Below are 26,939 nucleotides of genomic sequence, written 5' to 3' on the forward strand. Positions count from 1 at the left end.
TCCTTTGTTAGAAGTAGCCATTACTTTACCTTCTTGGAGGCACATTTTAAGTACACAGGAGAGAAAGCAATAAGAAAAATTCCAGAAATTACTCCAGAGAGTAATTTCCAAGTACAGAATAAGACTATTTCTAGGGTAGGCAAGGTGGTTTATGTGTTCATTTGTTTGACACTTGCATTGGAGACATTCATGGTAGCTTATAGTTTTCCTTGAAATGTCCACGTATATTATTTGTGACGAGACATCTTTTTAGATTTTTTAATTGGATGAATTAGTTGGTACAGCATTGAGGAAATGATTGAACAGATAGAGTGGCTGTGTTCTAAGAATACCTCATATGGCATGGGTTATAATGAGGTCATTGGGACAATCAGTGGAGTGTCTAGAGTGGTGCTACAAAAGAAATGCAATGCAAGCAGCAAATACGAGCCAAAAAATGAAATTTCAGATTTTCTAGGAGCCACATTAAATGTTTTTAAAATAAAATTAATTTTAGTAATGTATTTTTTTAACACAGTGTATTCAGAATATCATTTCAACGTATAATCAGTATGAACATGATTAATGTGTTTTTTTGTACTAATTTTTTGAAATCCAGTGTGTATCTTGTACTTATGGCACATCTCAATTCAGATTAGCCACTTTTCTAGGACTCTGTAACTCTACATGGCTAGTGACTACTGTATTGGACAGCTAAAGTCTAGAGCATTTAGTGAAATTGTGATGATGCCAGGAAATTGGGGAAAGCATAAGAGGAGCAAATATGAATCTCTAAGGTAGACTTTGTGCAGGGAATTCTATATGAAATGATATCTATATACTTTTGGGAGAGAGTCAGAAACTGATGTGAAATGAAACTTTGATGATGATGATGGTGAAACCATTTGGAAGATGAGAATGGCAGAGATTCAAAAGAAAATGAAAATAGGAAATGGCAGAACTTGACAATGGTTAATATTCTGTAACAAGGCCAAAATATAATAGTTGGTTATCTTTTTAAGAAAAACATCTTTTTCATCCAAGGGCTTTTTAGCTTAGGTTGTGTCTACATAGCATGGAGGAGAGAGGTAGTTATTCATGAAACACAAGAGAAACCGTTGAGATCAGCAGATAAAATTGATTGCAGAGAAATAATGTGGCTAGCAGGGTGGCATGGAGGATGATTTATGCTAATATAGTAGGGAGGAAGAGTCTGAGGTAAATGATTGATTTTTATAAACTAAGAACTGGACAAAGTTCTTGGTGACTTAAGAGCAAATGAAAGATTAGGCAGAATACTGTATCAGAATTTATTGCTTTGACAGTGAAATAAGAGGACCTAGTGATAGGGACTTTGGTCACAGTATATAAGTGGTTAAGAGCTCATGCACTTAACTTTAATCCAATCTTGACCACCTAACTATATTTCTTTGCAAGTTACAATTATCCAAGTCTCAGTTTTTTCATCCATAAAATGGGCAGAAACATCTGCTTCATAGAATTACGTGGATTAAATGAGATGATATATGTAGCGACTTTGACTAGTATGACACATCTTCCTGTTATTTCTCTTAGTTTAGGATATCCAGAGGGGAAAAAAAGAGTTACCATCGTGTTTTCTTGGAATACATGTTTATACCACGTCTTCTAAGCTGTTACCCATTAAAGCAGTTTTCAGAGTTCAGCTTGGTGAAATCTCTTGATTAGTAGTTGATGAAATTTCCTTATACATAATTCCTATTAGGTGAAGAAAGAAGTTTCTAAGTCTCATTTTGTGATTGGTGTTGATAACAAAAATGAGGACAGACGTCTGGGATTGAATCTCAGCTCCACCATATAATGACCTAGTCACTTCATCTGTCTGGGTCTTAGTAGGACTTGAATTGAATATTTCTCCAACTGTGGCGTGAGGACCTCTGGCATTAGAATCGTTTTGGTTGTTAGATAAAAACACAGATTCTTGAGCTGCACCTTAGGGCTGCTGAATCAATCTCTGAGAGTGGAGCCAAGGAAGTTTTATTTAACACTGAAATATAGCTGTTGCATATCACATCCAACTGGAGAACCACTAGAATGGATGATTCTAAGATCTGATTTGGTTCAAGATGAATCTACTACTCACTGTATTAATCTAGAGTAGGAGTTGGGTAGGAATAATAATACGTATTCCTGTTTACAATGTAGGATTGTTGTGGGGATCAAATAAAGTATTTTTAAGTTTGTAAAAGTAGGATTAAGTTAAAAGATATTTGAAGTTTAGACTCCTGTAGATTGTAACATCTAAAGGGCAGTGACTTTTCTGTACTAGGTGAATCTAGGTGGATCATAGTTCCATTAAGTAATTTTTAATGACAAATTTCCTGTCTACCAAATTATGAGCTTATTTTTATCCCTTTCATCCACATTTAATTTTTTGCTTCTTTTAGTTGTGTAGAGGTGAAGCTGGATTATAGACGTTGAAACCAGATGGATATATAATTTGAAATATTAATATCTGTTCTAATTTTTTAAATTTAGAGGTTTAGAGTGTGTCAGTATTATAAATTTTTTCTCACAATCTCTGTAACTCATTAATCATTCAAGGTAGATTGTTCTGTTTAAGGATTACCTGTAATCTACCCATAACACTCTTTTTCCGTCAGTTAACCCCTTCTGCTCTCAATTAACGATAAAACCAACCCAGCACAAAAAGCCACCCTACCATGGGTGTACTTTATGGGGATAAAATACAATCTCCCATTTTCTCCATTTCCAGAGAGATATATATGCTCTCTTATTGAGCAGTGTAACTACTTTGTGTTCATTACAGTGTTTCATACTTTAAATATTTTTGTTTAATCCTGCACATAGCTAATAGAATCTCTTTTCTCCCCCCATGGAAATAAAAAAGCTGCTTATTAAAAATGCAGAGCCCGGCCGGGCGCGGTGGCTCAAGCCTGTAATCCCAACACTTTGGGAGGCCGAGACGGGCGGATCACGAGGTCAGGAGATCGAGACCATCCTGGCTAACACGGTGAAACCCCATCTCTACTGAAAAAAAAAATACAAAAAACTAGCCGGGCGAGGTGGCGGGCACCTGTAGTCCCAGCTACTCAGGAGGCTGAGGCAGGAGAATGGCGTAAACCCGGGAGGCGGAGCTTGCAGTGAGCTGAGATCCGGCCACTGCACTCCAGCCTGGGCGACAGAGCTAGACTCCGTCTCAAAAACAAAACAAAACAAAACAAAACAAAACAAAAATGCAGAGCCCCAGATGAACAATACACTTAGAGATAATTTCAGTGGGTCTGGAGTAGGCCTGGAAATCAGCATTTTGATGATTTTGTTGGAGGTTGTAAACTGTGAGAAGCATTGCTCTGTTTCTTATTACCTCCAGAGGCATAAATATGTGGATACTGGCTACATAAAATAAATTAGGAATGGTATGCTTCCAGATTGAAATGAACAAATAAATTGTACCTCAGAACTCCATGTATGTTGGTATATGTTTTCCATAGGAACTGAAGATGATATTAGCATAGATGTCAAATGAAGGGACAAAACTACCATCCACAGGTTACAAATGTTTAGTATTACAGAAAACATTTTTATAAAAAGGAAGATCATAGGACACGTAACCTCTCAAAGTTTATACTTCTCAGCCTTCCCTTTTAGGTCAGCTTCTGGGATCTAGAAACATTACCAGCCATTACAGAAAACTGTTAAAGATTATGTGGCACAATAAAGGGGGAAGTAGAAGTAGAATAGACAGTGTATTTCTGTTAAGAAAAGTACTTATATTAAGAAAAACTGTTGAGCTTTATTGTATACGGAGTACTGTGCTGTTGCAAGCATCTTCTACAGCACTAGTGTTCACCTCTTAAAAGCATTAAATGATACTGGCATTATCTTCATTCCCTTCAATCCTCAGTTTTTGGTCCTCTTTTCTTCATTTAAACAGTCTACTCACTGTGATTCTGTTTTTGTAATTTGTCGTGTGTTTTCGGCTTCCCTGACTTCCTGCTTTTCTTTTTTATTGTATAGTATAATTACAAAATGAATAAAATAACTTCTAAATGAAAATTTAAAATATATATCAAAAGTGAACAAAAAATTTAAATTTGGTTTAATAAAACTCATTTTCTTTATGCCAGTGTTGCTGTTTTTTCTGTTTGGTATTTACCCCAAAATTTTGCCTTGAGGCATAGCCATAAATTGCTTATTTATATTTTAAGAATGCTAATATTAAAGGCTGAGATCTTGGACTGTGTGGCACCTAGGGACATAATTCTCATCAGCCTACCACTGTCATTCACTTCATCAGACTTAAACAAGGGCTTTTAACACCTGTAGATATGTAAGTTCCTCTTGGGCTTTTTCATTGCAGTTGTTTCCTCTTCTTAATTTGTTTTAAAAAGCAGAAATGTTCTTCATTAGAAATTGGGGCAGGTGGATGAAAGTGATAAACAAGAAGAGGATATGTGAGTTCCACTAGAAATTGGTCTTCAAATTTAGTGGAAGGCCAGGGATTAGAATTGGTGACCCCTGACTCATATACCAGCCAGATGCTTAAATTGAGAGCAGTTCTGATAGATACAGTTGTTCCTTCTGTCCTTTCAACTGCATTTTGTCTCCTTTTCTTCTGTATGTTGCTCCTGTCCCTTCCCCGTGTCCTCAATGCACAGATATGCCACTGAGTTTGAAAAGGGGTAACTGGTAGCCTTATTAGTAAAGATGCTGGTGTCTCTCTATTCTTTTACTTTCTTCTACACATGTCTTGATAACAGGATTTTATGCTCTGGGTAGACCTGAACCTAAAAGTTGGACAGCTGTGGCCTTATTTAGTTTTTGGCATTCCAAAAGTAACTTTTAACGTGGAGAAAAGTGCCCTATTATTTCAACTTTTTTGAATCCTCTTTTGGTATATTTCAGTGGCCCACTAGTAAGAATTTTTTTGTCTTATGTTTAAATGTTTCACTAATAGAAGACTGGGAACAGTTCCTAATAATTATTATGATTCTGTGGATCTCTGTTTTTTAAGAAAATGATGGATGTAAACATTTCTCTGTGGAAAGAAACAGGGGAATGACATTCAGGATAGGCTAACAAAAGTCACAACGTTTTTTTCAAGACATTTGTTTTCTTAAAACATAAGCAAGGTGCATGCTTTGGCAGCACATATACTAATATTGGAATGACAGAGAAAACATTAGCATGGCCCCTGGTCAAGGATGCCATACAAATTCATGAAGAACATAAGCAAAGATATATCACCTTCTTAATTTAACTCTTCCACTATTGAATTTAAAGTAAGGAGTTTAACTGTATTCTTTAGTTCTACTTTTCCTGAACAAAAAATTACTTTGACTCTTTGCTTAGTAAACAGTTTTTCTTATTTTATTAGTTCACATAGATAGTAAAACTTATCAGTCATTGATTATTGTTGAAGTAAACATGACTTTTCAAATGAAAGTTGTATTAGTGAAGTTGATAAAATTTGTAAACTAAATGTGAGTTTATATGCAGATGTTTATATGAAAGCTTTCTGTTTCCGTAGGGGGCTAGTCTAGACTATGTTGTCCGTGTTCTGTGGCTGTGTCTTATCTATATTCTGCTGTAACTTTGATCCTTTCTTTAAACTTTACATTTATCACGCTGCTTTTTTTACTCTTTTAAGACTATATTTCTCAGTTACCGACTATACAGAGAAATATGAATGCTTATAATAAAAGCTGTTGTCTGTTGTGTGTGATTTTTTTTTCCGTTAAATTATGAGGGCAAAATCTATAGAGCTACTAATAAAATAATTCTTTGTGATAATTAACATAGGACAGAACTGTCTTTTTGTTAGATTTTAGGCAGTGTTAATATAGCAAGACTATAAAAGTGTCAGAGAACAATTTTTTATTTTGGTTTACAAGACAGAATTAAGCCGGATTTGGAGGAAATGTTTTAAATTGTAAACATGAAAGATTCAGATTAAATATACTTTGGAATATTAAACAAAAACATGTGTGTGAATCTGATTTTATTATTCCTGCTACTCCTCTTTTATAGTACTTATGTAAGCCAGTATCAAAAACAATTTTAGTGATTGTTGAAAGGAGTTGGGTTGAGGTATTTACCTTTAAAGTGGACAGACGTGACTTTTACAAATAAGACTTTTTTTTTTTTTTATTAAGAGGCCAGAAACTATGAACTAGATTTAGATATTTATCTGATTTAGAATGTTTATCTGAAATTTTTGGTTGCCTTTTCTCTGAGTTTGAGGGGAAGACTGCCCTTGTTTTGTGTTACAGTGACTTAGGGATTTTTAGAGAAAGGTTATTAAAGTCTTTCCTAGGCTGGGCATGGCGGCTCATACCTGTAATTCCAGCACTTCAGGAGGCTGAGGTTGGTGGATTGCTGGAGCCAGAAGTTTGAGACTAGCCTGGGCAACATGGCAAAACCCTGTCTCTACAAAAAAATTAGCTGGTGTGGTGGCAGCCACCTGTAGTCCCAGCTATTTGGGAGGCTGAGGTGGGAAGATCAGTTGAGCCCAGCAGGTTAAGGCTGCAGTGAACTGTTACCATGCCACTGCACTCTAGCCTGTGTGACAGAAAGAGACCTGTCAAAAAAAAAAAAAAAAGTCTTGTCTCCTTTTGGAGGAAAAGGTAATAGTTATAGAAAAATCATATAAGCTTAACTGATTAATTTTTTATGAGTTTAGAGATTAGTATAATAGTCTTTTGGGAGTGGACCATATGGTAAATGTATGTTTTTCAAACTTACTAAATGCAATCAAACTGTTTTCAGTTAAGAAGTATTTGCAGATTAGAGATGATATTTTGCTTTTTTTCATTTGATTTCATGAACTGATAACTGTTTTTCAACTTTGCCTTACTCTGTTTTGTGTGGCTATTACAGAATACCTGAGAGGAGGTAATTTATAAAGAACAGAAATTTCTTTTCTTATATTTCTGGAGACTGGGAAGTCCAAGATCAAGGCAAAGGCATCTCATGTGGGTCTTTTTACTGTGTCCTCACAGGGCAGAGGGCAGAAGGACAAGAGACAGCCCACTCCTTAAAAGCCCTTTTTATAATGGCATTAATCTCTGACCTAAACACCACCCATTAGGCCCCACCTCTCAATACCAGTACTTTAGCAATTAAATTTTGGAAGGAATAAACATTTAAAAACATAGCAAACTTTTTCACGCATTTTCTCAATGTTTTACTCCACTCCATTATCTCACCTATTAAAAGGAAGTTAGGGATGGGGAGAAACTGGTAGAAAGAATGTATCAATGCCTGAGATAGTTTGATGTTCAAAGAGTGTCCACTTGTCTGATGTGAGTTGAGGCTAAAGAAGAGCAAAACTGTGGAAAGCCCTGTAGGATTTGTTAAAGATTTTGAGTTTAAGGCCAAGGATAGTGGGAAGCTGTTGATTGGCTTTAAGTTGGGATAGTGATTTGATTTTGTTTGCTTTAGTAAATTGACTTCTGGATGAAGAACTGATTGGATGGGATAAAATGGAAGCTGGGAGACCAGTTAAAGAGGCTGTTGCTATAGTCCAGGGAGAGATGTTGGTGACTTGCAGTAATAACCTTCCAGTGATACTCACACTCTTTACAAAACTAACTTAGATTTTCCAATTCTGGTGCTTATGCCTTAAACCTCTTCCCTGATGTTCTTTTTTTGTTGTTGTTTCAATTATCTATAAATTCTCATTTGACAAGCTAGATAACATGGTTTTATTGTTGTACTGATTAAGAGAGCTAGTGTGAATGGGTGATTTCTTTATGAGCAGTATGAATTCCTTTATACAGGGTTTATTTACTTTCTAAGGTATCATTACTACCTACCAACAAGAAGCTGTTATGGCTGCTGCTCTGTATTATCAATCAGTGATGACTAAGTAAGCATTTTTTAATTTAAAAAAAATTTATAAAGCAGATTCTTGCTATGTTGCTTAGGGTGATGTTGAACTCCTGGGCATAATTCTCACACCTCTGCCTTCCAAAGTATTGGGATTACAGGCGTGAGCCCCTGTGCCTGGCCCCAGTAAACATTTTTTAATGTCAACTCAGGATACTTCACTCATTTTTAAAATATTTCTTTATTAATCTTTTTATTTTCTAAAGTCAGTTTTAAGACAAAAATCTACTCTTTGCAGAGGTATTAACATTATTTTAAAAATAATAACATTTATAAAGATGTATACTTGAAATTCTCTGCCTTTATGATATTCTGGTTACTTACCTATCATTCCTTCCTCCTTCTCTCTTACCTTGCAGGATAAATTAAAATAGGCCTTAGTTGAGTTTTAGAAGTATTGAAAGATTTGTGAATTCTTTTACTTTCTACTTTTAGTGACTTTTGAAAATTGAGCTCATTTTTCTCTTCCTTTCAAGAAGTTAACGATTTCCTAAACTTTGGAATTACTTTTTTACTATTTCTGCTTAATACCTAGGTGTCAAAGTGCCTGCAACTAGTATGCCAGCATTAGATATTTGTTGAATGCATAAGATGCTGTACCTGTGTGAAAGACATAGTGTCCTCTAAGATTTCTTGTAGCATGTCACCAGAATAGATTTCAAAGTGTCCTGCCCAGGGGTGGAAGGGCTGGAAAGGGTAAAAGTTTCTCATCCTGAAAGGAAATCATTGAGCTCCTATTTTTCCCTTTTTGTTTGATGAAACTCTATTCCTTTTATAATGTTATAAGAAGCTTACTTATATTGATTAAAATGAGAAGAAAGCAGGTCTTTTCTTAAAACCGTTTCCCCTACCCCCTTTTTAATTATTAAAAAGACACAGGGAAGTTGAGGTCTGAAACATTTTCAGGCTTTCTTGGCCTATCCTAGCAAAGTGGTCTTAAATGTGGTCCCAGGTGCTATTTAGTTGAATGATAAATCCAAAGGTTTGTGATTTGCTCTTTTCCTGGTTCCTGTTATTCTACATATGCTTTTTGTATTTAGGAAAATGAAGTTTTTTGTTAGTTGATTTTAAAATCAGTGTCTTTTTTCTGGGCTACCAACCAAATAATAACAATTTGAAGTATATTTCTTCCCAACAAGATGTCATTTCTTAAGAGTGTTAGAACAGTTACCTTTAAAGATGAAATGCTTCTTGGTTCTGATGCCTTCATATTGTACTTTTTCTGCCTGTATATCAGTGTGTCTGTATCTGTGACTTGAATTTTTTTTTCTTTCCTTTAGGTCTTTTTGGAGAAAACATTATAATGGATGTCTAGTTATTTAGTAATTGAGTGCAGGTTAGTTAGCATTTTTTTTTCTCCTCCTCTCTAGAAGAAGGTGTGTAGTTGTTTGTGTGTGTGTGTGTGTGTGTGTTTCAGATTGACAGGGCCTAAAATGTTGCATTGCCAATACATAAATTTTATTTGAAAATTTATTCTTTTTTCATGTATCTAACTTGCCTATCAAAAGTTTTAAGTTTGTGAGAGAATAGGAAAAAAAGATGCTAACTAACATGCATTCAATTACTAAACTAAATAACAACAAGCCCTGTGTAGAGTATCTTCTGTATTTAGAGAAAGGTTTAAGAAATGAAGTCCTCTAAAAATTTTGTTAATACAAAAATGTACCGTTTGTATTGAACTGGATCTACAATTTAAGTGAATTAGGAAATAAACTATAAAGAATTGTTTTAAAAGGGCAGCTGCTTGTCTCTTTTATGAAAGGAAATTCTGCCATTAGAAATTTGCCACTCTCTTTGGGACTCTCAAACTTTTATGTTGAGGCATTTTAAGACAGAGATTTGAGAAACTGATGGAATTACTCAAATTTTGGTCTGTATCCAGGTAGATGTATATTTATTTGGAGCCATCTATGTGGGGATAATTAGTCATTTAAGTGTTAACAATATCGAAATACGTTTTAGGTGCTTGCCTTTGTAATTTGTCAGGAATTAATATTAGAAATCCTTAAATAAGGCTGGATGCAGTTGCTCATGACTATAATCCCAGCACTTTGGGAGGCCCAGTGGGACGGATTGCTTGAGGTCAGGAGTTCGAGACCAGCCTGGCCAACATGGCGAAACCCTGTCTCCACCAAAAATACAAAAATTAGCTGGGTGTGGTAGCAGGCGCCTGTAATCCCAGCCATTTGGGAGTTAGAGGCAGGAGAATCGCTTGAACCTGGGAGGCGGAGGTTGCAGTGAGCTGCTAAGATTGGGCCACTGCATTCCAGCCTGAAACAGCAGAGTGAGACTCTGTCTCAAAGGAAAACAACAACAACAGAAAGAAGTCCCTAAGTAACTAGTGGTTAAATGTTGACTTCCAAGTATTTTTACTCTCCTTCTTACACATGCCACATGCACATTGTCTAATGCCACAACATACAATGTTTATGTTTTTAGTTTATTCTGTGCTAGTTGTGCTTTTAGTTTAGTAATAGAAATACATTACCTTAGTTAGATGGATGGAATCTTGTAATGTTTTGTCAGACTGATAGTAAGTACTAAGTATGGGATATTACAGGGAAGAGGAAAAAAATTTCTGGGAAGAATGCCGGACAATGTTTGTGTTTTCCTTTAGAAGTGATTGTTTGGTAGTGGGAAGGGGCTTAGTTTAAAAAAAAAAAAAATTAAATTGACAGGGCCTAAAATGTTGTATGGCCAATGCAGAAATTTTATTTGAAAATTTATTCTCTTTCTTCATATATCTAACTTGTCTATCAAAAGTCTTTTGGGACATTTTGGACTTTCTGCTAACTTTTGAACAGTGTTACTTTTCATAATGCTTAAAAGCAACCCAGGGCAGCCAAATAGGAAAGGACTGCCTCTAGGATGTGTATCAATACAGAAGAGAAAGCCTGTCAAAAGACTCAATGTGTTTATAATTGTATGGAAACAAATTAGTAAAATGAGTTGGTTTTTTTTTTTTTTTTTTTTTTTGAGACAGACTTTTGCTCTTGTTGCTCAGGCTGGAGTGCAATGGCACGATCTCGGCTCACCGCAACCTCTGCCTCTCGGGTTCAAGCAATTCTCCTACCTCAGCCTCCTGAGTAGCTGGGATTACAGACATCTGCAACCACGCCCACCTAATTTTTGTATTTTTGGTAGAAACAGGGTTTCACCATGTTGGCCAAGCTGGACCTCAGGTTATCTGCCTGCCTTGGCCTCCCAAAGTGCTGGGATTACAGGCATGAGCCACTGTGCCTGGCAAAATGAGTTTTCAAGTAGGAAAGAAACTACGTAATACACAAAAGTAATAAACAAGAATTTTAGATTTTTTTTTTAATACTCATAATCTTGCTTCTTAAAAGTTGAAGCAACATAGTTATGAAAAAAACTGTTGGTGATTATGGCCTGTTAAATGATTCTATATCCATTGTTATTTAAGGTCATTATGAATTATCAGATTACCATCTTTTACTGTATTTAAAGCTACTCTTAATACGTATTGTTAATACGTATTGTTAATTTTCTTCATTAGCTGATTTTAAATGACCAAATATTGCTTTGATGGAAATGTTTGTGATGAGGTTTTTGTGCTTTGTTTTATTTTTGTTCAGATTTCTCACTCTTAACATTGCTGGTTCCTCAAAGGTGATTTCACATTAACTTCATAGCAAGCAGAAGTGATCCATTTTTACTCTTTCTGTGACAGATTTATGTTTTATTAAAAAGAGGGCCTGCATCTTCCCAAGTAAGATAAAGCACTAAAAAAACCTTAATGTAGGTAGTGTCTTTTCAGTGTAATTGACACTTTTAGGTTGGATTTAGTGGGAACTAGTAGGAACTACTGTGTGCATGTTTGTTTCCTTAATCTGTCTTTTTTAGGAGCTCTGTTCTGACTTTGAGAATTTACCTTTTACCTCTTATTCTTCTAAATTTCTGCCTAATTTTGGTTTTTGTGCATTCAAAAAAATAGCCTATAAATTCTGATTCAAGTATTGGCCTCTAGCTGCAGTCAACATTATCCCTTCTCCCCGCAAAGAAGAACATCTAATATTAGAAATCTGTTTTGCACAGTCTAGGTAAAACTTGTATTTACTTGTACCTGTTTTCATGTAATTCATCTTATGTGTTAGGGCCAGAGAACTGTGTAGAACTATTTTAATCTGATTTTAATCTGAAAACCTGGGCATTTGTAGATACTCTACACATTTTGTGGCTGTAGGCAAAAATAATTTTCTGTTGTATGTTAGGTATCTTTGAAGATGTCTAACTTATTCTGGGCAATATATAGTATATGTTTCATGACAGTAAGACTAAAATATTGCAAGAGAATTACCAATGAAGTGAAACATGGGATAAATATGTATAGAAGCAACTTTTGTTTTCTCAGAAGTTTGTAAGATAAAACATTTAGAAACAGCTAACTACCCAACCCAATAAACCAAATCATTTTTATCTTTTGCTTTCTTATGCTTAGGGAAAACAAATAAGGGACTGTGAAAAGCAAAAGCTTCATCTCTGTATTCTAATTTGACAATCCTTTTAATACCTGTGGCCGTTTAATCAGCATAGATATTGTATACCTCTTGTTTTTATTGGGTAGTTAGTATAGTGTCCTGAGTTTTGTTCTGTTCCAACACAGTTTACTCATTATTTTCTGATTAATCTTTAAAATGCTACCTCTATTCTTTTGATGACTTCGAAGCCTCTCCTGGCTATACCCAATACTACAGAATATAGAATGCTCTAGTCCAGTGAGGGCAGTCTTGTCAAACACTCTGGTTATTCACAACCTTGTTTATTTGGTCTTCATCTTCCCTGCCTCTGTTCAACTTATAGTTCTGTGTCTCCTTAGTAGCCCTGCTTTAGTTTCATTTTCTCTGTAAAGCCCTCTTTTTTCTTACTATTCTAGGCCTTGTGAATTGTTGATTTAGTGCAAATTTAACTGAATTCCTGTACTGTGCTAGGCACTGATGATACTTCATCTGTATATGTCCAGTATTAAGGAAAGTTTTCTCTAAAAAAAAATTTCTAAAAAAAAAAAGTCATCTTATATTTGAATCCTTACAAAGTTTTTCATATTTTGAGCTTTCTCTCAATTAATTTGAATAGAAGTATAGTATTTGGAGAAGATAGATGAGCTTGAAATGATGTCAGTCAGTACTAGTTTTAAAAGTCTGTAGAGGTTTCCTGAGGGAATAGATACAAGGGTGTAGTAAAAAGTTTAAACAAATTAGAAATTGTTTGTGGGCAGGGAGTTAACACTCTTATAATTTGTTGTGAAAAAAGCCTTTAAAATCACTTTTAAAAGAGATATCTATGAAGTTACTTTGTGAAGATCATAGTATGTACCTGTAGAACTATTAAAAAACCAACCATCTTAAAATCATGTGAATGGATATTTTTGGCTTGGAAAAACATTTTCAATGATGGTATTATGACTTCCAAAAGTATTGTTTCTCAGAACAACTTCAATGGAAGTAAAGATTATTCACTTCATGATACTTACAGATTTCTCAGAAAGTAATGAGATGATGATACTTGTGGAAGATGTAGGTAAAGTTCGAATGAAGTTATTTTGTAAAATTTATGTGCTGTGTGATTTTAAAACATTCATAAGACTAATAAAATTATATATTGGACTGTATGATATACATGGAAAGATTTGTATGTTTCAAATTGGTAAAAATTTTAAAAAGAACTTGTTATTGGGGAAAATTGGGAAATCGATTTCTTTGTGTTGAGGTTTGCCTGATATTTATTTATGGTAGCTTGCAAGTTTCTGAGCAGTAGGATGATTATTAAGCATAGTGAGAGAGTGTTAAATAATACTTACTGAACTAATAAAATTCTGTATACATTTACTTATTGATGCCATGAAAGATTATACTATACCAGAATTTTCCAGTTACCTGAAATCATTCTTTTGTATAATATTTTTAATACTTTAAAAAATTTATACTGTAAGATGTTTTGGATTAAAACCATCATTCAATTTAATCCACCTTCTGCAGCTGATACCTTGGACTTGTGGTTTGTCCCCAGAGTGGCAGGAGCAATGACATGTGAAAGGGAAACAAGAATTGCTTTGTAAGTTGGATTTATTACATTTGAAACTTCATTAACTCTTCCCAGAGGACTAAGTTGCCTGTGGTAGGCACAAGTGTTGGAAAGAGATTGTTTCATACGTCTTTATACTATATTTCAATGACTTTTTGATGGTTTCAGACAGCATTAGAATATTTTTCCAGAAATTCCTCAAATTTGTAAGTTCCCAGAAAAATTCTTATTTTTCTGCTTAACGTTTTTTGCATACATAGGAGAATTGTGATAGGTGAGCTAGTCACAGGGCTGTGAAAGACATTGTCATCTTAATCAGAAAAAAGTGTAGTGAAATTGATAATTGTAAAAGATTTGAATTTCATCCACCTGTTTCAAAGAGTAGAGGGAAAACAGTAGTAGTTGGTTGGTTTTTATTCAGTTGTTGTAATGTGTTTTTGCATTTTATCATTCGTTAAGTACTGTTTGTGTTTAGAACTCAAGTAAGATGGATAGTCTTAGACCCTAGTGGCATTCTTTTTTTTTTTTTTTTTTCTTTTTGGAACATTTGTTTTACATTTATTTAATTCAGAGCTGCAGACCACAAAGACTCCTTAATGCCAATGATAAAATTATTAGGTATTTCATCATACTGAGAATGACACATTCTGAGCAACTATAACTGTACTCTACAAGAAGACAAGTCTGAGTGCTTGGCTCACACCTGTAATCCCAGCACTTTGGGAGTCAGAGGCAGGAAGATCTTTTGAGGCCAGGAGTTGAAGACCAGTCTGGGCAAAATAGCAAGACCTTATCTATACAAAAAATAAAAATAATTAGCAATGTGTGGTGGCACATACCTGTTGTCCTAGTTACTTAGGAGCCTGAGGCAGGAGGATCACTTGAGTCCAGGAGCTCAAGGCTATAGTAGGCTATGATTGCACCACTGCATTCCAGCCTGGGCTATAGAGTGAGATCTTGTCTCAAAAAAAAAAAAAAAGAAAAAGAAAAAGTTTCTTTAGAAGGGAAACTAGTGAAAATGTGATTAAAGAATGTAATAGGTGGAAGAGTTTAGAAAAAAAAAATTTTAATTTTATGTTAAGCTACATCCAGATATTTTTTGATTGACTACATCTGTTTGACAATTTACCAAATATTAATTGAATGCCTTCTGAGTTTCAAGAATGGTGCTAGATATTAGGGATTCAGTCATGAAAATATTACACCATTTGCTTGCAAGAAACTGACAGTCTGGTGAAGGACATGCCATTCTATCACCACCTTCTATCTTCTGTCTAAATAAAGACATGTCAGTTTAGGCCATTCTAACTCATATATCTTCTCTGGTCCTTAAATCAGGTGTCCATCATTATTTTTATAAAAAATTAATTTTTAATTGACAAATAAGAATTGTGTATATTATCAACATGGTTTGAAATATGTATATGTTGTGGGATGGCTAAATCAAACAAATTAACATATCTATTACATCATATGTGCAGTACTTATTTTTTATGGTGAGAACACTTAAAATCTAACGCCAGTGGAATTCTCACATGTAGAAGAACGTATATAGATAACTTATTTAAAAATCAGTGAGTAAATATAAAACAGTTACATTGGATTACAAGAAGTGTGCACTTTGGGAGAAGGAGGAGTCCTGATTATAAGATTTTTAGGATTTTATTATGCATACCTTGAGAAAACTTGGAAATTGTCACCATATGAGAGGTTTTCCTGGGAGGCTTTCTACAAGAGCTGGGCTGTCCAGAACTACTGGAATAATAGAGTGAGGATATTCAAAATGTATTTGCCTGAACCATGTCTGACTGCTCCAGCTCCATTTATTGGAAAAGCTATCCCTTTTCCATTGAATTGCCTTTGCTTATTTGTCAAAAACGAATTAGACATATTTGTGTGTGGTTCTCTTTCTGGGTCCTGTATCTTTTTCACTGATCTATGTTTCTGTCCCTTTGTCAGTACCTTTCTGTCTTTATTATTGCAGCTACACTGTAAGCCTTAACGTCGGGAAAGTGGGGAGTGATTTCTCCCACTTTATTATTATTTTTCAAAAAAGTTTAGAATATACTTGTTTATATCTACAGTGAAACTTGCTGAGATTTTGATATGAATCGCATTACACCTATATATCAATTTAGGGAGAATTGACATCTTTACGTTCAGTCTTCCAATCCATGAACAGTTTGTCTTTCCAAATGTTTAGGTTTTATTTGACTTCTTTCATCAGCATTTTAAAATTTTAATCATAGGGATCCTATACATGTTTTGTTAAATTATACCTCAGGATTTTATTTTTCTTCGGAGCAACCGTAACTGGTGTTGCATTTTTAATTTTAGTTTCACTTGTTCATTGTCACCAAATAGAAATGCAATTGATTTTTGTGTCTTGTTCATCTATCCCGTGACCTTACTTAATTCACTTATTAGTTCGGGGCTGCTGCTGCTGCTTTTTTTTTTTTTTTTTTTTTTTAAAGATTCCTTCGGAATTCCTCCATATACCAGCATGTCATCTGCAAATAGAGACAGTTTTATTTTTTATTTTCTAGACAGTAAGCCTTTAAGTTCTTTTCCTTGCCTTATTGCAGTAGTTACAAATTGCAGTACTGTGTTTCAGTTCTATGTTAGAGTGGTGAGAGTGAAATTGTTGACTTGTTTCTGAGCTCACTGAAAACATTTGTTGTTTCACCATTACATATGACGTCATCAACTGTAGGTTTTTTGGTAGGTGCTTTTTATGACATTAAGTTCCATTCTATTCCTAGTGTACTGATAGTTTTTTTTTTAATTATTATGAATGGTATTCAATTTTATCTAATGTTTTTTCTGCAACCACTGATATGACCATATGATTTTTTACTTTCAGTCTGTTGATTTGTTAGATTGTGTGGTTGATTTTTGAATCTTGAGACAGCCATGTATGTCTGGAGCAGATCCCACTTTGCTGTGATATAATACTTTTTCTTTTAAAAAATATATTGTTGGGTTCTCTTTGCTAAAATTTTGTCTAGGACTTTTGCACCTAGGTTAATGAGAGATACTGGTCTGTGTTTTTCTTTTTGTACTTTGTTTTTGATACCGAGATAATACTGGTCTCATAAAATGAGTTGGGAAGTCTCTTTTGTTTCTAGAAGAGGTAGTATAAAATTAGTGTTGATATGTTAATCATGTTTTTAAAAAACAAAACTTGAATTGTCCTCAGATACAGTTGCTTGAGGTGGAAAGTTTCTCATAGACTTCTGGCCAGGCGCGGTGGTGGCTCACACCTGTAATCCCAGCACGTTGGGAGGCCGAGACAGGCGGATCATGAGGTCAGGAGATTGAGACCATCCTGTCTACAGTGAAACTACATCTCTACTAAAAATACAAAAAAATATTAGCCAGACTTGGTGGCGGGCGCCTGTAGTCCCAGCTACTTGGGAGGCTGAGGCAGGAGAATGGTGTGAACCCGGGAGGTGGAGGTTGCAGTGAGCCGAGATGGCGCCACTGCACTCCAGCCTGGGTGACAGAGCGAGAGTCTGTCTCAAAAAAAAAAAAAAAAAAAAAAAAAAAAAAAGAGACTTTTGCAGAGTTATGGAAAACATTCTACCAAATTTCAGATTCTGTGTATTGCTATTTTTTTTGATGGTAGGAAGAATGAAGCAGTCAGTACTAGTCATTAAATCATAAGCAGTATGGCGAATATAGAACTATTATATAAATTAACTCATACTAGATTATGTGATTAGACTTACTGATTTACTGTAACTAAACAGTGTGAATTACGGTTCTGGAAAAGAATTTGGAAATTGAATCAATCTGCTTCATTTTACAGATGTGGAAACAAGGTAGTGAGGGATTTGGTACCTTGGTACCTGGAATCTATTTGTGAAATAGATTCCAGATTCAGGCCACAGTCTATTAAGCCAGTGGGTTTTACCTAGGGAGGAACATTAGATTACCAGCAGGTCCTTCCAGAAAAACAAAAACAACAAAAAACCCCACACATGGGCACATACTATATTCTGTATACACAGAAGTAGCAGCCCTTCTTTTATAGAATATAGTTGAGACAGATTACCTGAGGAGTTTGCAGTATGTCAGTTCATGCTATTTTTTCTTCCATAGTTGAGAGCAAGTCCATAGCACCATTAGTATTGTGCGTGTGTGTGTGTGTGTGTGTGTGTGTGTGTGTGTGTATACACATACGTGTACTCTCTCTATATAGTAGCGTGTATATATATAGTGTATGTATGTGTATATTTATATATATACTCAAAATAAACTTTTCACCTGCCCATTCCCAGGACCTACATAATGGCACTCAGATATGTGAATGTGAGAAAATATAGAGGGGATTCTGATGCACATCATTGATTAAGAACTGCTGTACGAAACCCTGCCTGCAAACCTTTTATGCTTATTTATTTCTTTTGAAAATGTCAATAGTAACTACTTAGAGTTACTTTGATAGAATAAACCTATGGGTAGAGATTTGAAGTTTCAGAAAGTTTTAAATTGGGAGATGTTGTTAAAATTTAATATACGTAAATAACCGTGCCATCCTTTTTAGAACTATACCTTTAAAGTTGTAATGTAAGCTTAAGAATATAAAAATACATATAATTTACGTATTTTTATAATCATTATGTTACTATATTGAGTTCTTTAAGAGACTTGGTGGGATAGAGACTGATTGCAGGATCAGCTTGAGGAAGGGTGGGGAAATTGTCACAGCATTCCCCATAAGCCATTTTCTTTCTACTTATGAAAAATATCACTCTAGTTTAGATGTAGAAAACCATCCTGAATCCTATTTACCTTTAAAAAATGGTGGAAATGTCTTTTTAATAAGTAAAATGGCCCTTTGCTTATTTTCTATGTAGACTAGGATGGCAAATACAAGACACTAATGCTGCTCCCCTTCTCTTCCAATACTGTAAAATCCTCTCTAAAAATATTCTCACAATCTTCCGTGGTGTAGTGCCCCAGGCAGCCATTATTAATGCTGATTGCAATTGACACTGAAGGTAAAACCTATTTGGCATTTTTGCTCTGGGCAGTGTTCAATTTTTTTGTCAGTTTTGTTTAGTTTTAGGGGTGTTCCTATGCCTGAGTGGGATTCTTCTTTTGGAAACTGGAAATAGTTGCATAGTGGTTTTTAACATGAATGAAATAGGTGATAATTCACAGAGACGCCTTTCCCAACAAAATAAACAAAAGTTAGGTTAGACAGACTATTGGGATTAGGACGTTGTTTTAAGCCAAGAGATAGCAGACCGCACAACCTATGGGCCAAATCCATCTTGGAGCTAAGAATGATTTTTATATTTTTAGATGGTAGCAAAAAAAGAAGTCCAAAAAAAAGAATAATATTTTGTGAGTTGTAAAAACTACATGAAATCCAATTTTCAGTGTCCATAAATAAAGTTTTAATGCAACATAATCATGTTCATTCACGTATTGTCCATGGATGCTTTTGTGCTACAAGGGCAGAGTTAAGTAGTTGTGGCAGACCACGTGGCCTGTAAAGCCTGAAATATTTACTGTCTGGATCTTTACATAAAAAAAAATTGCCATCCGTGTTTTAAGACAACAATGGGGGCATTGAATATTGCTTTTGTATTATTTGGTAAAGGAGGAAACTTACATTGCTCATATTTTCAACACATTTCTGAAAATAATTTAGAAAGTGCCTGTTGTTGGCATACAAATAAGTGGTGGTAGCAGCCTTTTTTCTTTCTTTTCTCTTCTCTCTTCTCCTCCCCTCCCCTCCCCTCCCCTCCCCTCCCCTCCCCTCTCCTCCCCTCCCCTCCCCTCCGCTCTCCTCGACAGTCTCTTTCTGTTGCCCAGGCTGACGTGCAGTGGCACGATCTCCGCTCACTGCAGCCTCCACCTCCTGGGTTCAAGGGGTTCTTCTGCCTCAGCCTCCTGATAGCTGGGATTACGGGTGTGCACCACCATGCCCAGCTAATTTTTGTATTTTAACAGAGAAGGGGTTTCACCACGTTGGCCAGGCTGGTTTTGAACTCCTGACCTCATTATCCACCTGCCTCGGCCTCCCAAAGTTCCAGGATTACAGGCGTGAGCCACCATGCTGGGCCTATTCTTTTATACACAGTTGAGGTGGAGTGCCCAGAACATAGTTTGCACTGTCAGTTCATGCTATAATTTGTTCCACAGTTGAGAGGAAGTCCATGGCACCATTACTGCCCACAAATACTGGCAACTTACAACTACATCTCTGTGCTAGTATATTGTAGAACTACTGTTCTCAAAGTTTTTAGTCTCAGGACTTCTTTAGAGCTCTTAAAAATTAAAGACCCCAAAACTTTAAAAAAATATGAGTGATATATATCAATATTTACCATATCAGAAATTAAAGAAAATGTTTAACTTATTTAAAATAGCAGTAATCCATTATGTTAGTAAAGAACAAGTTTTTATGAAAAATATTTTCCAAAACAAAATAATTAGTAAAATTTTTACAATCTCTTAATGATTGTCATAGTAGAAGAAAACTGGATTATTGTATCTGTTTCTCCATTCAGTTTGTTGTGATATGTTATTTTGATTAGAAGCATATGAAGGAAATCTGGTTGTACACAGATACATAGTTAGTTAAAGATATGGGTGTTTTTCTTTGATATCATACCATAACTCAAGATATGGCAGTTTCTTTTCTATTGTTTTTTTTTGAAGTCAATTTTATTTACATAGAATAAAATGTACTTTTTTAGATATACAATTCCATAAGTTTTGATGAGAATATATGAACCATACATGTTATACAATCATAATACACCCCAGTCAAGGCGTGGTGTTCCCATTTCCTTCATCCCACAAAGTTTCCTCATGCCCTTTTGTAATCACCTCCCTTTCCCTCACTCCCAGCTTCTGGCAATCTCTGAGCTGATTTCTGTCCCTGTATTTGTGCCTTTTCCAGAGTATCGTATAAATGGAATCCTACAGGGCAGCCTTTTGAGTGTGTCTGCTTTCACTTAGCATAATGTTTGAGATTCATCCATTTTGTTGTAGGTGTCACTAGTTCATTCCTTTTTTATTGTATGGATGTTTGCTTATCCATTCCTCATTGATGGACGTCGGAATGTTTTTAGTTTTTGGAGATTATCAGTAAAGCCACTGTGAACAGTCATGTACAGATTTTTACATGGACTTATGTTTTTATCTCTTACGTGGATATCTACACGTGTGATTGCTGGGTAGTAGGGCAGGTGTGTGTTTTAACTTTAAGAAACTGTAAAGCTGTTTTCCAAAACACAGTGCTAGTGTCTTTCCAAACACAGGCATTAGTGTCTTGTATTTGCCATCCTAGTCTACATAGAAAATAAGCAAAGGGCCATTTTACTTATTAAAAAGACATTTCCACCATTTTTTAAAGGTAAATAGGATTCAGGATGGTTTTCTACATCTAAACTAGAGTGATATTTTTCATAAGTAGAAAGAAAATGGCTTATGGGGAATGCTGTGACAATTTCCCCACCCTTCCTCAAGCTGATCCTGCAATCAGTCTCTATCCCACCAAGTCTCTTAAAGAACTCAATATAGTAACATAATGATTATATAAATTATTATAAAAATACGTAAATTATATGTATTTTTATATTCTTAAGCTTACATTACAACTTTAAAGGTATAGTTCTAAAAAGGATGGCACGGTTATTTACGTATATTAAATTTGCTCTACCACCACTAATATGTGAAAGTTCTAGTTGCTCACATGTTCAGCAATACTTGATATTGTCCGTTTGTGTTTTTGTTTTATTTTAGTCATTCTAATTAGTGTTAGTATTTCATTGTAGTTTTAGTTTGCTTTTCCCTGATGATTCATAATATTGAGTAGCTTTTTTCAAAAAAAAATTTTTATTCTTTGCTCTTTGGCAAAGGACCTGTTTGAATCTTTTGCCCATTTAAATAATTGGACAGTGTTTTTTCCTATGATTGACTTGTAAGAGGCTTTATATTTTCTGAGTATCAGTCCTTTTTTAGAAATGTGTTTTGCAAGTATTTTCTTCCAGTCTGTGACTTTTTTCGTCCCCTTAGCCTTCAAAGAGTAGAAGTTTTCATTTTAGTGAGATTCAGTTTATCAGTTCTTTCTTTTGTAGGTCATATGTGTTGTTCTAAGAAATCTTTGATAATTCAAGGTCACAAAGATTTTTCATTTTTTCTTTTGGAAGTTTAATAGTTTTAGATATTATTTTAGGTCTATGATATCTTTAGAATTAATTTTTGTATATGGCGTGATACATGGGTTGAAGCTTTTTGTTTTTTCTTTCTGCATATGGATATTCAATTGCTCCAGCATCTGTGGTTGCCATGACTATCGTTTTTCTATTGAATTACCTTGACATCTTTTCTCTACATCACCTGACCATTTATATGTGGGACTATTTCTGGATTATCTGTTCTGTCCCATTGATACATGTATCTGTCTTTTCACTATAACCATACTGTTTTTATTGCTGAAGTTTTATAGTAAGTCTTAAAATCAATAAGTATGAATTCTCCTTTGTACTTTTTCAGAATTATTTTGGGTATTCCAGTTTTCTTGTTTTTCAGATAAGACGACATAATTTTGTAAATACTAGTTGCAGTGGGGAAGCTGAAACCATTGATGAACTTTTCATCTTTTGTAACATTAAAATCTGTTTTGTCATGCACATTGAGTGGATTTCTTTTTTTAACCCATGAATACTTTTGTAATATCACAATTTATTTGGAAAATATTGTTTCTCTGAATTATGTAGACTTTCTGAATACTGTCACATTTCATTATTCAATATTTAAAAGTCACATTTATTAATATCACCACTGATCTCATCAGAAAATTCTTTGACTATTGGAAAGGTTGGCACCATCGCCTACTGCTGATGGTAGTAGATAAAAATTTTCAAAAGTTTTATTTTTGCTTGAAAACTTAAATTTTATCATTGGAAATGCATACTTGTTAGTTGCTTTTCTTGGAGTCACAGGTTCACTTGGTTTACTTTTGAAAACATGCCTGTCAGATACCCAAGTGTCAACAGCCATAGTTTGTTAGTTTGCAATTCAGTCATACGTGGGCTTTTTCTTGAGGCAACCATTGTATAGTTGATCCTTGAATAACAAGGGTCTTAATTGTGTCAGTCTACACGTATGTGGATTTTTTTCAATAAATATGTTGGAAAAGGCTTTGGAGATTTGGGACAATTTGAAAAAACTCACAAATGAACTTTGTAGCCTAGAAGTATTGCAAAAATTAAGAAAAAAGTTAGATATATGTCATGAATGCGTAAAATATATGTAGAAACCAGTCTTTTATCATTTACTACCATAAAATATATACAAATCTATTATAAAAAGTTAAAATGTATCAAAACTTACACATACACTTACAGACCATACATGACACAGTTTGCAGTTGAGAGAATTGTAAACAAATATAAAGATACAATATTAAATTATAATTGCATAAAATTAACTATAGTACACACTGTATTACTGTAATAATTTCATAGCCACCTCCTGTTGCTGTTGCGGTGAGCTCAAGTGTTGCGAATATCTACTTAAAACACCATATGATGCTAATCATCTCAGCTTGAGCAGTTTGTCTCTCCAGTAAATTGTATATGGCAGTCAAAAGTGATCTCTTGCGGTTCTAGCATATTTTTCATTGTGTTTAGCGCAGTACTGTGAACCTTGAGTAACACCATGGGACCCATACAGAGTGCCACTGGTGATATTGGAATTGATCCTAAGAAGAGAAAAGTCTTGACGTTACAAGAAAAAGTGGAATTGTTTGATACATACCATAGATTGAGGTCTGCAGCTGTGGTTGCCATTTATGATTTATTTTGTGAACAGAAGACATAAACTTATGGTATTGATGAATATAGTTCAGTACTGTAAATGTATTTTCTCTTCCTTATGATTTATTTTGTGAACAGAAGATGTAAACTTATGGTATCGATAAGCACAGTTCAGTACTGTAAATGTATATTCTCTTCCTTATTTTTAAAATAACATTGTCTTTTCTGTAGCTTACTTTAGTGTCAGAATATAGTGTATAATATTATAACATAGATAATATGTGTTAATTGACTGTTGTTGCTATTGGTAAAGCTCCTGGTTAACGGTAGTCTATTGGGAAAGTTTTTGGGGAGTCAAAAGTTACACACTGATTTTTGTTTGTGTGCAGAGTATTACTCCTGAGTTGTTGGGGGTCAGCTGTATTCACTATGCAGTAGAGTTATGTTTGCTTGGTTTTTGTCCCACACAATATTAAAATGTAGTCTGCTCAAGGGCCAAGGTTTAATAAAATTAATAATTTCTGTGGCTTTTCATCAAGGACATTCTCAAGTGAAGTGAGACTGGTGTTCAGAGAAATATTGTGATACGTATGGTTATTTCCTATTATAATGGCTATTTTTATATTTAAAGTACAGGGATTAACCTGGAAACCTAAACCCAAAGTTGTAAGTGGGAAGACAGTAAATTATTGACATTTTAGGAATACCTAAAGTTGCCATCTTGGAAAACAGTCTTTTATTTTAAGAGCTAATGTGGTTATATTGTTGTTTTTATTATCTTATAGGTGCTATACTTGGTAGATCAGAAACTCAGGAGTGTCTCTTCTTTAATGCTAATTGGGAAAAAGACAGAACCAATCAAACTGGTGTTGAACCGTGTTATGGTGACAAAGATAAACGGCGGCATTGTTTTGCTACCTGGAAGAATATTTCTGGTTCCATTGAAATAGTGAAACAAGGTTGTTGGCTGGATGATATCAACTGCTATGACAGGTAAGAACGCATTTAAGATTTTATGGTAGTACTGAGTACTTTTCATCCTTCCCCCCTTTTTGAAAGGGGAAAAATCAGTGCATGAATTTTCACTTAAATGTTTCTTGCTTTTTTAAAAATGGGAGTATAAAGAATATTATAACATGCTCTAATGACAGTATATTTTAAAGTAATAAAATAAACATGGCAGTATTTATGTTTTATCTTTGATATATTTTGAATAATCTACCAGGTAGTGAGAACTCTGAAATAAAAACCATTTTCCCCAATGTTGTTAGGATTATAAACTTTTAAAATGCTAGATTTTTAAGGAAAACATTTAAAAAATTACTTTAAAAGAGTTTATCTGTTGAAAATCTATCCTCAAGAAGAATAAAACTTAATCATGTGTTTAATTTTCTTTCAGTTTCCTTCTTTATGTATCTGGAAGAAATTTATCTTTCTACATTTTTTTTCCTTTTTTTTTTTTTTTTTTTCTTGCAAAGTAGGCCCTTCGCTCTTTACCCTAAGAGACTTTTTTTTTTTTTTTTTTTCCTGGAGACGGAGTTTTGCTCTTGTTGCCCAGGCTGGAGTGCAATTGGCGCAATCTTGGCTCACCGCAACCTTCGCCTCCCGGATTCAAGTGATTCTCCTGCCTCAGACTCCCAAGTAGCTGGTATTACAGGCATCCGCCACCATGCCCGGCTAGTTGTGTATTTTTAATAGAGACAGGGTTTCTCCATGTTGGTCAGGCAGGTCTCGCACTCCCGATCTCAGGTTATTCACCTGCCTCGGCCTCCCAAAGTGCTGGGATTACAGATGTGAGCCACCATGTGTGGTCTACCCGAGAGACTTTTTAACTTGACGTTCAAAATTTCATCAGAACTAACACAGTCCTCAAACTACATACTTGTTTAAATTGCTTTACTCTGTACTGGAAGTAAAATACAGTGGTCGTGTTATTGACTGCCTGTGATCTTTCTGTATGGCGTCCCATAGCAGTTAGAGTGATCTGTTCACTGCCTGGGCCACAGGATTTCTGCTGTGGGTAGGTGCTGAAGACAGGCAGAAGCTGTAAAGTCCTAGATAAACAGACGTTTTGAAGCCAAAGAGTACTGCTGTATAGAGTGAACACTAGATACTTCTGGATCACTTTTGGGAGCCTCAGTTGATTACCTGGAATCTGTGTTTGATTAGCTATATGTGACTAAGAGCTAAATGCATTGAATAAGCCCTTGAAAATTGGATTAATTACACTTTTCATGAGAAATTACAACACAGTCATTTAGATTTAGATATATATTTCATATTTAGGATGTCCTTCTAAGTATGTGAATTTTCCAGGGGTTATTTCTATGTACTTATATAATTTAGCTGCATTTCTGATTATCAACCTCTACTAACAGAAGTGGTTAAGTGATATGTGCTGTTATGAAAGGTAAACAGGAAGAAATTGGGGAAAAAAGTTTGGGAATCATCTTTATCCCAAACTATTTTTTATCATTTAGTTGGAATCAGGGATTCCTATTCTTTTTTGTAGTAGAAAACTACTTTGCTCTTTACCTAAAGACAGTACTCCAGCTACGTGAGACTCGATAGTGCCGAAAAGAGTAGTGAGCCATTTTCACTGGAGTCTGCAAGTGTGTTATTCATTGCAAATACTTGCTCTTGGAATGGTAATTAGTATACTACCTTTGTGTCTGGAGGTTAAATGCTAATTTTAAACTATAAAATTTTTGTTTTTATACCTAAATTTGATTGAAAACAAATAGGATAGTAAGAGAAGTAAGAGGAAAAGAAGATTGAAGAATTGGCAAAGTGTGGAAGAAAAGAAAATGATAAAAGAAGAATGAAATTGAATGGTGAAAAGTAACTTTATTGAATTAATTAGGCTAAGTAATCATGTTAATCTGTTGTAATTTGAGACATAATTTTAAATATCAGTTTTTAAATTTATTTATTTCTCTTTATAAATTGTTAACATTTAGCTTTCATTTGTCTTTAAAAAACCTCCTGCCAAATAGATGTTGATGTTGAGTATATTTTAGTTTGATTTTGTTAAAACTCCTATCTCCCTGAAATTTCTTCAGCTTTTCACTTAAGAATTAAATTCTACCTTATTATTCTGACAGCTATCAGAAAAGTTCAGTTTGCTATTAAGATACACTATAAGTTCATCTGATGTTGATTTTTTAAAAATAGGTTTAGCTGTTTATTAGTGGGTGATTAGGATTTGTTCTAAAGGCTAAATCCAGGTCTTTTCATGAC

At 34.7% G+C, this 26,939-nt stretch overlaps 1 protein-coding gene and 1 non-coding gene across 3 annotated transcripts in view; both read left to right on the forward strand.

Moving 5' to 3' along the window:
- Positions 1-26,939, forward strand: part of ACVR2A (activin A receptor type 2A) — an 88,026-nt gene that overhangs the window by 28,896 nt on the left and 32,191 nt on the right. Inside the window, exon 3 of one of the 2 annotated variants that reach the window (XM_010354915.2) lies at positions 24,485-24,692. In XM_010354915.2, the coding sequence (XP_010353217.1) occupies positions 24,485-24,692 (208 nt within the window). Of the gene's footprint in view, positions 1-24,484; positions 24,693-26,493; positions 26,534-26,939 lie in introns of those variants that run through there. The other variant, XM_030917010.1, reaches the window with a different exon arrangement.
- On the forward strand, positions 5,119-5,224 carry LOC115893329. Its single transcript, XR_004053346.1, has one exon. It is a non-coding gene; the product is annotated as a U6 spliceosomal RNA (small nuclear RNA).

Source organism: Rhinopithecus roxellana, chromosome 14 (assembly GCF_007565055.1).
Source record: "Rhinopithecus roxellana isolate Shanxi Qingling chromosome 14, ASM756505v1, whole genome shotgun sequence".
In the NCBI taxonomy this organism is placed as follows: domain Eukaryota; kingdom Metazoa; phylum Chordata; class Mammalia; order Primates; family Cercopithecidae; genus Rhinopithecus; species Rhinopithecus roxellana.